At 39.4% G+C, this 13,091-nt stretch overlaps 1 protein-coding gene across 1 annotated transcript in view; it reads right to left on the minus strand.

The window, feature by feature from the left end:
• Positions 1-1,358: 1,358 nt before the first annotated feature.
• bco2a (beta-carotene oxygenase 2a) overlaps positions 1,359-13,091 on the minus strand; it is a 15,730-nt gene continuing 3,997 nt past the window's right edge. The window contains exons 4-12 of the mRNA XM_005922148.2: positions 12,753-12,868; positions 12,553-12,655; positions 11,910-12,038; positions 11,648-11,808; positions 10,276-10,443; positions 9,890-10,027; positions 9,064-9,246; positions 7,987-8,097; positions 1,359-7,221 (exon numbers count right to left, since the gene is read on the minus strand). Of these exons, the coding sequence (XP_005922210.1) occupies positions 7,105-7,221; positions 7,987-8,097; positions 9,064-9,246; positions 9,890-10,027; positions 10,276-10,443; positions 11,648-11,808; positions 11,910-12,038; positions 12,553-12,655; positions 12,753-12,868 (1,226 nt within the window). The 3' untranslated portion in view covers positions 1,359-7,104. The remainder of the gene's footprint in view (positions 7,222-7,986; positions 8,098-9,063; positions 9,247-9,889; positions 10,028-10,275; positions 10,444-11,647; positions 11,809-11,909; positions 12,039-12,552; positions 12,656-12,752; positions 12,869-13,091) is intronic.

The raw sequence follows: 13,091 nt of genomic DNA on the forward strand, positions 1-13,091 counted from the left end.
TGCTTCTTCTGCAACACTGTAAAGTTACAATTATTCATATTGTAAAATTATAGGTGTCAGTTTGCTGGTTGCTTCGCTCGCAGAGAAGGAGTCTTGTTGCTAGGAGAGGAGAGAATCAGCCTTCTCTTATTGGCCGCTAGGATGCGTAAGATGGCCCAATGAGAGCCCTGCCCTGAGCAGCAGCGCAATAGTAGAGCTACCCCCACATGCAGACCTGATTAATATGTCAGACATGTTTTATGGGTTAACGTGAATCAGGCTGGATGTATTGAAAACACTGCAGCAGGGGTTTAGTGTACGGGTATTTGCTTTTTGTGTGCAAGTCCACAGAACACGCATGCCAGGGAACTGCCAGGCTGACAAATCATACACAGTGCTCTGAGGTCAAAGGATGCTCTTGATTCTGAGTAGTGTTCACAGGCACACATACACAGCACACTCACTGTACTAATGAACTGAAAACAGACTAGACTGGAAATAGGGTTCCTCACCTGTGCGTGATTATCATGAGAATGCAGCACAAAGGAGGAGCAGAAGTGAAAAACTTAACTCTGTTTCAGCAGTCAGATGCTCCTCAAAAGACGGTTGTTACGAATTGGGAACACACTGTACAATTGTTAATATGACGTGCATCTCAAAACAAATCTGTCGGGAAATATCTTGTGTGTGTGTGGTTTTTTTTAACCTGACAGGTGGGAAAAAAAGACTTTTTTCTTTTCAATGACAGGGTCAGTAAGTTCGAATTCTCTGTGCTTTTTCAAATAAATTCTTGAAACTTTTTTTTCATGGTAGGCACATTTATCTCCAAGACTTGCTTAACCTTAACACAACAACAGCTTTTTCAAAGTGAAATAAATACTGTCTTACTTACATTTTGTAGTAACTGAAATGCTAAATAAATGCTAAATAACTTTTCATATACCGGCATCCTGAAATCAAAGCAGCTTCATAGAAACTCAGATACTATTACTTTTATTATTCACACCCTATTTATCCTTCATAAAGACATATTAAAGATACCGCACCTGTTAGAAATTTCATTCAGCCTCCGAGTTAACTCAGTAACCTGCAAAATGTGAAATACTTACTTTATGTATACTTCTGCTGCTGAGCTATGGAGCTGAACGCCAGGGAAAGTGTATTATTTGCAGAAAAATATGATGTAACAGCAAAGTTGACCTCGAGTTATCATTTCAATATGTTATTCTGTTAGACATTTGTATGAAACGCTGTCATAATAATCCAATGAAAATGACCATTTACTACTAAATTCTTACTCAGCCTTCCTGGAGCTGAAGATTCTCATGAGCTACACCTGCACAGGCAGACATACATAAACATAATGGCGTCATTTTTTAAAAATCAAATTTCCTTTTGTTATTTTGTTTAAGCTAAACAACGCACAAGTAACGCCATATTTATTATGTTTTGTGCGTTTTCTGTGTCCTTAAGTCTGACCCGGTCTCCTGAACATAGCTTGTCTTTAACAGCTTAAGGGAATTTTTTTTCAAATTTGGCACAAACTCTCGCTTTGACTCAAGAATGAACTTATTAGAATTGTGCTCCGAGGTCCATGTGGTCTCATAACTCAACAGAAAAGAAAAGAAAAAAAGTCACACAAACGATGCGATTGATACGATGTGATATCGACATAAAAAGGCAGATTGGGACCATATTTTAGATATTAAATTGGTTACAGTAATCTTTGTGCCCACCTTTCAGACTCCTACGATATTATGAGTCTGCAGCTTGATGGGTTTACAAAGGTGCGCAACCACAAAGCAGTAATTGTAGTCTGTTTTTTTTTTTAAGCGTCATGTGTAGTCCCTACTCCTTCTGTTAAATAGCCTCCTGCAGCCTCCTTTTGCACACCAGAAATTAGTCCCCTTTAGATCATTGCAGGTTTATGTAGATTTAAAAGCGCGAACACGGTACAGTTACACAGGTGTTTTCACTTTCACTGATTAGACCCCTGCTCAGAGCTGTGTGGGCGTGTCCCCACCGCTTCACTGACGTCCCTCCTTAGTTTTATTTATTGCGCCTGGAAGCGGTCTCCGCCTTCACTCAAAAAGAGGTCAAGAATTTGCAGATTTGATTGTGTTTTTACATCTGATTTTGTTGTATGTTTTATTTAGTAATCGCCGAGCAGAGATTCAAACGTGGTCACAGCATGACCGCGTAAACAGACTGACAGACGCTGATGTTGTTTTCATGTACAGTAACATCCCAGTCAGACCCTCATGTGTTTTTGCATTTACATATATTTACATGGACATTCTGTCTCATTGGCTGCTTGAGCAATCTCTCTGCTCCACGTCAACATTATAAATCTGTGGTGTGGTGTGCGTTGGCTCGCTAAGTTGACTAAGAAGTGAGAGGTCATCGGTTTAAATCTCCATCGCGATGGTTTTGCTTTGCACACATTTGCTCTTCGCTCAAGTGAGAATTTTATCTTTTCACATTTGATGAAAGGAGGATTTTAAACAATTCTTGTAAACTTGATTGAAAGTCCATTAAGCTCAAGGATGGCTTAAGCTCAGGGGGTAGAGTCAGTCATCCCCTAAGGACGTTTGGTGGTTCAATCCCTTCCTGCTCCAGTCTGTATCCTTGGGCAAGATACTGAACCCCAGGTTGCTCTCTGATGCATTCATCAGAGTATGAATGTGTGTAAATGGGAGACTGAAAGCACTCAGGTGTAGAGAAATATTTGTACATATTTTTTTGTATGAATGAGGCTCTCCGAGGGCTCCCATAGAGTAGAAAAGCATTTTATAACAAAACAGCCCATTTACCACTTTCATTTCTATATTTCGACTAAGAGAACAGTGACATTCACTATCAAAATGTTTGCTGGGCGTGTTTGTTGAGCTAATGTAGCATCCATCTTTACCCAATGTCCGACTGGGCCGAGCTCCAACAAAACACATGAAAACAATCGTGTGGTTGGGCGAAAGTGCCAAATTTGAATTTTCATGTGTAGGGAAAACATATCAAAACACACTGGGAGACGCTCTTTTTCTCTATGATGTTGCCACGGTTAATTTTTATGAGTGAAATATTTATGGTAAATCACAGCATATTTCTATATATGTATTTTGTGAGTGAGTTTGTGGTTGGTACAAAGCAAACAGTTACAACGATCCTGCATAGTGACTTTCTATGTATTTAACAGCTTAAAGATCGATGAGGATTGTTGGTGTGATGTCTGTCAGTTCTCCTGAACTCTGGGATCTTTAGTCTCTTTCAGCACATTGTTTTGGTTTCCCAAATGGCAACTTTGCTCTTTCAGTTCAACCTCACTGCTTTCTGCATTGATTCCAGATGCTGCTTTTAGCCATTGATGGACAAAAAACTCACCGCAAAGCACGAGTACTTACTGAAGACTAAATGATAGAAACACAAAGACGTGAAGAGTAGACCAAAGATTAAAAAAAAAAAAAAGAATATTGGACTTTGTTGGTCAGGTGGAGCTTAAAATATAAACTCATGTTGCCTGCATAACCTGCAAAATTTATCACAACCAATGTATTGCAATAATGCACATTAAGGGCTCATCTTCTAGTCAAAGTAATTATTTTTTAAAGGCCAAAAAACAAAATGGTAATACATGCAGTTAAACTATATTTACATTATTACACTCTGTAGTCAGTCTGTAGTCTGCTGTATATAATACAACAATATCCAGACTAAAATCCAGCTTCTCTATAACATAGTAACCCTCCTGAGAAGACTGCAGCAGCACTGTTCTCAGGGGTGTCTGGCTTCACACATTTGTGATTTTATACAAAAGGCAGCAGCTTTTTAGAGTTATTCATATCACCATCAAAAAACAAGCTAAAAATAAATGTTGTGCTTTTTATGCCACGACTGATCACAAACCGCTTTCCTGCCAGGAAAATCACAATTCGTGACCCGAGACTCTACCGGCTGCTTCAATAGACATTATTCTGCTTCCACAGAACCCGCTGCTTTGTAGCAGCAAATCAAACAGTGGGTAGTGCATATGAGCACAGTCGTTCATGTTACTTGCTGTCTGCTTAATGTTTGTGCTGTAAAAGACTGAGATGAGTTCAGCGAGAATCTTTAGGTATACATTTCTATTGCGAGTGTCTGCTGTGTGTTGAAAAGACAGCAGGATACTTTGAGGAGAAAGTTGATTAACTGAACTGATTAATATGAGGATGGGCTACAGGAAAGACAGCAGCTGTATCTGTCAGCACGTTTTTCCTGCAGAAAAGAAATCTGAAACAGTTGACCCCTGAGCTGTTCTGACTAAACAGGGTGGATGTAAAAATAAATCACATAATTCTAATTTATTTAGTGCCGTCGTTATTCTAGTCACTAACTTTTCTATTTAGATAAAACAATACCAAAACAACACACCAGTGATGAGCACTGATTGAAGGTTTGATCAGCCGCAGCGTTGTTGTTTTAAAGTTTTTTTTTGAATCACCATTGTTGTAACAAAGTGCCATCTGCAGCCCTCCTGCAGATATTAAAAATGCATGTTCTGTCCTACAAAAGCATCCCAAAACTTTAAAAACTAGTTAGAGAACCCCGCCCCCCAAACTTCTACATTTGGAGGTGTAGTTTTGGGTCCTGTTGCTTTAACCGGCTGTTGGGAACAGTTTTTTTCTTTTCCTTTTCTCCTTTTCCCCTTTGTACAATCCTCTATGAAAATGCGCATCTGTTCTCTGGCCACACACGCAGACTGAAAAGTGCAGCTTGAGTTACTCTGCTTTAATCCACAGTTTCGATAATAGTCTGTTTGAAATCCCTTTTTTCCCCTCTTTAAAAAAAAAGTTCTACCCTTTTTTTTTTTTTTTATCTTATCTTTTTTTTCCCCCTCAAAGAGGCACTCTTTTCCAAGTGTCCTATAAATACAGTTGTTAAGGTCACAGATTTGGAAATAACCCCTGTGAAGTTCAATGCCGGGCTCCTCCACTGTTTGCAGTGTGTTTTTGAAGTGGCAGGGTGGGCTGGCAGTTACAGATTGTCCCACTGTCACAGGGTCACAGGTTTGATCCCTCTTATAGCCCGTGTGGCCATGTTGAGCCCACCTCCTTCAGAGACGTTGCCCCTGCCTCACCCCTTTGTTCAGACTGTTGTATGAGACAGAAAATGGGTCCGTTACGATTCACAATCGCAAAGCTGAAAACAGCCTTGCAGTTCACGAGGTTTACAATACAGAAAGCGAACATGGTTACAAAACACACACGACACAAAGTGGTATACAACTTTTTTTCTTAATTTATAAATTAATTTAAATAAATCCTGGTCAGGTACTGAGTCGTTGTTCCAACTCTGCAGATCCAGAACGTGACTGAAGGGAGGTAAATGTCATCACATGCTGACCTCTAGTGGATGATGTGTGGATCTCTTATAAACAGCAAAGAAACCAAAAAAAACCTCCAAAAAGCCACACCTCAGTTACAACTGTGTAGAGCTTTTTCATTCATGGGTTTTCAAATTCATCTTCTAGTGTAAGTGCAGAGAGTTTAATCGGTTTTTGAAAAATAGCCTCTATTGAGTCATAGTTTAGAGAGGACCTCTAATAAATTCTCTACACAGTAAAACCATTTCCTAGCCTATTACATTTACCCCAGAAATACGTCTGTGAATGATATTCTGTATACTTCTGAAATCTGGGTGAAGCGCACCCAGACTTTAATAAAGCATGCGTTTCAAATTTAGACCACTATAAATGTGTATTATGCATTAGAATAGTGGAGGAAGTACAAATGGCACACACAGTTATCACTTACATGTAAAATACATGTGCTTACATAAGATTTACATAATCAGAGTTGGCACTTAATGCAGAAATGTGTTATTTAACTGTGACAAAATTATCTTATTAGCACCAATTTTTTTTTTTAGCCTTCTAGTTGAGCCCTTGTAAATAATTTTTTAGGTTTATACCATCACTAATGGAATTGTGTTTTATTCATTTATTTAAAGACAATCCTTACTTTTGAGGAGCTGGAGACCTCGATGTGTCTTTTAAATGTTTAAACATGTAGCATGTTTTATTGTAACACAAAAGAGTAATTTGGAACTTAAAAGCTGTCAAATTGTGGATTAAGAGTTATGTTTTTCCCTACAGTGGAGCAGAAGTTAACAGAATTAAAAACTGTATGGTAAAGAAATGCCACTTAGTTTTAATACAATTTTCAATTCTCAATTAAAAAGACCCCATTGTTATGTAAAATAGGGTCTGTTTAGTTTAAGTGATTTGTGTGCCACTTAGTCTATTTATGGGCTTAATGTATACTGTGAAACAAGTAGTCTGAACAAAGGTAATAACAAATTAACGATTAATATCTATATTAATGTCAAGGATGCAAATTTGATTGCTATACAAATTGTTAAAATTAGCAACACATGTTGACTTTATAAAACCTGGGGCCTTAAATGTACCACTTGCCAGTAAAAGACTGTAAAATAATATTTGATGTGAGAAATCGTACTTATGTACATTATTCTCAACCATGTGTTTTGACTGATTCAGTGTGTGAAAAGAATCCAGACACTTCACCTCTGAAAAGTGTTAATGTTGAAACTTTAATTAAAAAATTATATTTAAAAAAAACAGTACAAAAGTCAGATTTGTAAAAATTTTTGGAATAAATTTCTTTAAAAAACAAAACATTTTGGCACTTGGGTGACCACAGATTTACTTTCAATTGTACCCTACAAGTCCTACCAGTCGAAAATCCATCCAACACTGATCACACTTCACTTGACAAAGCTACCTACCTCCTAATTCAGAACAAGCTAACAGCTCAGTCATTAGAGTAAAAATGGGACAGCAACCTCCAACGTCTATTTGCAGCAAACTACTAAAGAGAGATAACATAATCTTACTGGATATGATAAATCCCGTTATTGTAATACTCAGCACACTGCTTGTATTGTCAGTGAAATATGGTGATAACATAATGTCTGGTGATCCTCACCTGTAGTGAATATCTGTAGACAGTATATATGTTAAGCATAAAAAGCAGCAGCAACTCAGTACCATCTGATATATAACTGGCTAATGCTTATTGATGCGTTGTATTCATGGCCCATGAATCATGGGGAGTCTAAAAAACAAGAAGTTTATGCAGAGGCACTGAAGGTACCGTGGAAGCCATAAGCCATGTTAACAGGCACATAGGCTCTTCCTAGCTCTTCAAATGTCTTGGCATCCAAAATCAGGAGGAAGGTCCCTTTATCCTGGAGAGAAACGTTTGATGGCGTTAACACACACAAAACAAATCACACTTCTCTACACACCACCACATAGTGAAAGACTTCACTTAGGTTCAGTACACCAGGTGGAGGTATGCTTGAGAGGTGTGCATGTCTTTAGAATAGCAGCTTTGATTAAATTCAAGGACCAGAACGCATTGTGTGTACAATAGAATTTTAAAAGGGTCCTCATCCAGTGTTTCAGGGGTAATTAAAACTGATTAGGATTTTAAAATAAAAAGACGGGCAAATGAACAATTGACATTTGCTATAGAGATGGACACAATAGCACAATGCTCAGTTTTGATTCAGGCTGCCCAATGTGCTGTCAGGAAGACGGACACTGGGATGTAGTAGAACACCATTTTTGGGAAAGAAAAAAAAAAAAAAAACTTACATTACTCAGAAAATCTTTTACTGGCACCATTAATGTAGCCAGCAAGTGCACTTTCTGCCATTAATCTTGAAGGCTTTAGAAAGTTCTGTTTTTAAATTCCAAAAATTCACTCGCGTAAATTCAGCAATGAATATTTATGACTCTGCTCGTCACCCACATGAATATTTATGATAGATCGTGTCCAGCTGATTAAAGAATTTGAGGCAGAAAGGAATCAAGCTTAGGCGGACTTGCAGACATGCTGGTACCTCAAATTCAGGAAACCATAAACCTCTGATAACGTCATGAGACACAACAAGGTTCAGCACATTAGGTAGATGTGTTTGCTACGTCTGTGCAGCCGAGACTCTTACCTGTGACGGGGTGAGAACCACCGAGAGGATGACACCATCATCTTCCTCCACAGCATCAGGTGACGGCACAAACACAGGCTCTGAGGGGTAGAAACCTTTCTGGTACCAGACCTGTGGATGATCATTTTCACAAGTGTCAGTGTTTTTCAATTTAACTCCACATTTTAAAGTTGCTCTTGTTCGCCATCCTAATTTTGCTTCTTCAACTACTGGCTCAGTTCCAGTCTGGTACGTGTACACACACACACACACACACACACACACACACACACACACAACACACAACACACACACACACACACACAACACACACACACCACCACACACACACAACACACACACACACACACACACACAACACACACACACACACGAATGCTCCCCAGCAGCAGCAATGCTCACCACTTCAATCACAGTTGCTATGGAAGCAGTCAGGATGTAGTTAATTTTTCCCAATGTTACTTCTACATTTTTGTATGGAAGCCCGTTTCTGCTACTAAATAAAAACAAAAAAGCTAGTAAAAGTAACTCGAAATTTCGAGAAATATAACTCAAAATTTCGAGTTGCTTTTATCATAATTTTGAGTTAATAAATCAAAATTTCGAGTTATTTTCTCGAAATTTCGAGAAAGTAACTCGAAATTTTGAGTTATGGATCCTTTTTTTTTAGTGGCGGAAACGGGCTTCCATATTTTTGGCCTTACTTTTAACAAGAGTAATGGTTTAATATTTCACGTGTAGTTCATCTGAGGCATCGTTTTGCCTAGTTTTAAATAAATAAAATAAAATGTATTGTTACTAAGTAACAATACATAAAACTTTAACTCTGAAAGATCATGAGCTTTTACTGTGACAGCCCAGATGTGGTTGAATGTATAGACAACTGTCTGCAGCAGTGTAGGAAGACAGTTGATATTAACCAGAAAGAAGCTGCAATAAACCAATATACCATTTAAATTATGTTAACTAATAATTTACACAGTATAACAGCAGTGAATGTGATCAAATTCACTAACGCTCTCTCATCGTCTCCTATGTTTAAATGAGGTGGAGCCCTTTGCACAGTATCATACACACCTTGAATGTCTTGTCCTTCAGGTCCATCTTGAGCAGAGAGTCTCCCACCAGATGTCTGAAGCCACAGCCGTAGAAATAACGGTACGGATGTGTGTTACATCTGGCGTAGTTGATCTGCGGGAACTCCAGGCCACCGTACTCATGGAGGTCTTCTCCGTGGAGATCCTCGTGCTGGCAGAACACCTATTGAAAAAGAGGATGAACTACCACCTAAGGTCAGTCGAGCGTGCGAGCTCTGTGACCATGAGCTTCACCTTTAACTGGACTCATGTGCAACCTAGTTATGTGAACTCTGATTGCCATACATTTGTTCTAACATACTAGAAATTATGTAAACTTCCATCCACACAGGTCAAAAACTACACAAACTGCAAAAATGATAAAAATCACTACAGAAACATCTCTTAAGATAACAGAATAGATTTTGTGCTGATGTTACCCATCAGTCTAAATATCCCAAATTCACTAATCAGTAGTTTTACAAATGTAGCGGTTACTTTTAAGCAGGCTTTTCTAATTTTATGAAAAGCCTTTTTTATGCGTTTCAACCCCCGCCCCCTCCCAAAAACCTAGTACTCATTTTGTTAACTTAATTTTCTGCATCTGTTCATACCGTAGTGTGGCGTTAACATTTCTACTCAAGGGAACGCTTTACTTCTGCCACTTAGATTAATTTCAAAATAAGAAGCTTAATATTGTCACTGCCTGCTTGTTGACTTGTACAACACTGTATGAGTTGTCAAGACAACTCATTTCTGGTTACTGCCTCCAGCATGTGCGCTACAGGTGAACTGTAAATGAAGGCATGAGCAAGAAGTCAACTCACCTTGTCGTCACCGATTTTGACACACGATGCATTGCTGCAGGGTCGAGTGTTCAGGTTCTGGTCTTTTGGGGTTTCATTGGTCACATGCAGTGGCAGAACAAAACGCCGAGGGAAAACCCTGCACAAGGTGTTGTACACCTGAGAGGGACAATATTTGCACATTTTAGATATTTGGTTAATTCAAATCTGAACAGACTGAAATCCATAAAGCTAACACTGAATAGCTTTCTCACTAAATTATTTAGTAAATTAGCAAAGCCAATATTGTCTTCCCCGGTTATAAATATTTATTATGCCAAAACTTAAGTACAGTGAAAAAGAAAAAAAAAATCTGTTTTTCTTGCTACATTTATTTTGTAACAATGTGTTCATGCAATTATACTGACCTCATCCAGCGCGTCTCCTGATTTACGCAAGTTCTGGATGAGGTAGTTGTTGATGGCTTGGCCGTCGTCGGAGCAACACATATCGAGCATCAAGAATCCATCCTCCTCAAAGGCGTTGATTTGATGGAAGGTGGAGAAGGCTTTGGTGTGGTACTTCACTGAGCTGACCTGCGGTACAGCGTATACAGTTACAGAATTTCTGTCAAGTACTTCATTTAGCTGTAAACTACAAGGACACTCTCCTTTAAGGACAGTACTCCTCAACATCACCATCACTTATTCAGAAGACAAATTATGTTAAAAACTTTAAAATAAAATCAACATGGAGTAATAAAAGCTTAATATGTACACACAACATGCTTATTACATCTGTTACATTACATTCTGAATCACCTAGTTTTCTCTGTGTAGCCCTTTAAATGGGGCCACTCTAGGGAGTTTTCCTACTGCAATGTCATTGCAAACTTGTGGCGCTAAGCAGAGATGAACATTTTCAGCCTAGGTGGCCCCCTAATGGCCTGGAGTGGAATTCAACCAATGTTTCAAATCCACACCCAATTTAAACGGATTCTGTCTTTGCCCACACTTTGCCTCTTTTTACATTTACATTACATGCAGGCTTGCTAGTTCTTGCATAATCAATCAACAGGAACATCAGTTGTTATTGTATATAAATATAATATTGAAGTGCAGTTAAAAAAAATGGCCCCCCTCCCCTTTCAGGGTTGTGTGTGAGACTTTAAATCATCAAACTGTAAATTTAAATTGTTATTGATCCCTTTACCCCTGGTCCTAAAGTGTATATTTTTTCTTACTCTTTTATATATATTGTTTGTTTACTTGCACTGCTGTAACTGGAGCCTCGTCGTCTCGTCTCTCTATATACTGGACTGGATGTAGCGGAGATGACAATAAAGTTTACTTTGACTTCAGCAGCAGAGCAGGCGCACCGAGGGCTCTCGCGCTCACTTTTCGTGTATAGAATTTCGAATAACTGGTGCAAATTATAAGTCTGTATATAATGTCTGGTGTTTTCGTGTTTGTTGGTTTGTTTTATATTTTGTTTTATTTTGCGAGTTGGTTATTAGATGCTGCTCCAGCCAGGCAGAGAATCCCCCCGCCCTCCTCCTGCGCTGCAACAGCAGGCGCACCTCGCAAACGGAGGGCGCCCTTACTCCCAGCAAATGGGCGATAGAAAACCGATCGGTGCCTATGCCATTCCCAATATGCGCTGGCTGACGTCGGGGCAGCATGAGTACGAGCATTTTTTTTTTTTTTTGCCGATGCCCGTGATGCCGCCCCCCACCACGATGCCGCCCCGGGCAACCGCCCGTGTCGCCTGTATCTAAAACCGCTACTGATCGCATCTCACCTCGCCTGTGTGCTTGTTCACGAGGTGGAAGACTGTCTCCTGTTTGGGATCCCAGTAGATTCCATCACTCAGAGCCTTCCCTCTTAATTTACATGTGACTATCTTCAGCAGGTCCATCTTGACTGGCTGCTCGATGAACACCACGTAGTTCTCAGACATGGCTGGAAGCAGGAAGAAAAAGATTACCAAGCTTTGCAGATGAGGGTAGCAAATGAAAAAAAAAAACAAGCATAATGAGTGGTACCCTGATGTGCTGCCTTACCAAAGCTGTGGTAGTAGGAGGGATGGGACTTGTTTGCAGGCACAATAGAACAGAGGATTTTGGCTCCTTGCAGGGTGTCTTTGCTTTCCGTCTTCTCGGGAGGTACTCTGATGATATTGTAGAGGACTCCTGGAAGGAGAAGTGTTTTACAAAACATTGTTCCATCCATTTTCCATCCATCCTCTTCAGCTTATCTAATTCAGAGTTGCTGAGGAAGGGGGAGCTGGAGCCTATAACTGTCATGTGTGAGAGGCAGGGTACGCCCTGTACCGTTTGCCAGTCTGTTGCAAGGATAACAGAGACAGACAACTAGTGATATCAATGGCCAATTTAGAATCAACCTAATTAACCCAACCCAGTTAATCTAATGTGCATGTCTGTGGACTCTGGGAGGAAGCTGGAATGCCTGGAGAGGCAGAGATGACGCACTTTCCACAGAAAGACCTAAGTCGGCCAGTGGATTTGAATCCAGACACTTGCTGTGATTTGACACTGCTAACTGCTGCACCTCCTTTCTTCCAACAAAGTACAGTTCATTTCTTTTTTTCTAAATCAAGATAAAAAATAAAAATAAATAAATAAATTTAAAAAAGCCATGTAACTGTGCAGACTTTAGTGTGGATACTTGACTCAAGGAACAAACCTCTTCTTCCATAGGAGTTGCCCATGTTGTAGGTGGTACCATCTGGATCATAGTGGGGGTGAGCAGTGGCTCCATTTACTGCAATGAACTTACTCCAGTCCACCTGCAAAACAACAGAATGATAAGGATGTATACTGTGTTTATACCAGACTACACAATGACAAAGAAATGTGTTTACTGCACATAACAAATGACATTACCTTCTCTAAAGTTTCTAGGGTCTCTGGGTTCACTCTGTGCATGAAGTTTGTCTCTGTGCTGACATAGTAGTCCCCTTTGTATTTCACAAAGCTCACACTTGCATTGTCTGTGGGTTCTGTAGCAAAGACAAATAAAGGATGGCATGTTTTTTTTAGGACTGAAAGCTTTTCTCCTTTTAAAGAAATTGGTCTGCTATACGATTTACAGTTTGTAGTTATACTGGAGTTCCAGTGGGAATGTAAAACATTTTGTGTTCCCCTGGTTCCCCACTGTATAGCCTTGTTATGTAACTTGGGTATACAGGGAGTGCAGAATTATTAGGCAAATGAGTATTTTGT

The sequence above is a fragment of the Haplochromis burtoni genome, unplaced genomic scaffold (genome assembly GCF_018398535.1).
Source record: "Haplochromis burtoni strain Fernald_Lab_line unplaced genomic scaffold, NCSU_Asbu1 Contig_56, whole genome shotgun sequence".
Lineage (NCBI taxonomy): Eukaryota > Metazoa > Chordata > Actinopteri > Cichliformes > Cichlidae > Haplochromis > Haplochromis burtoni.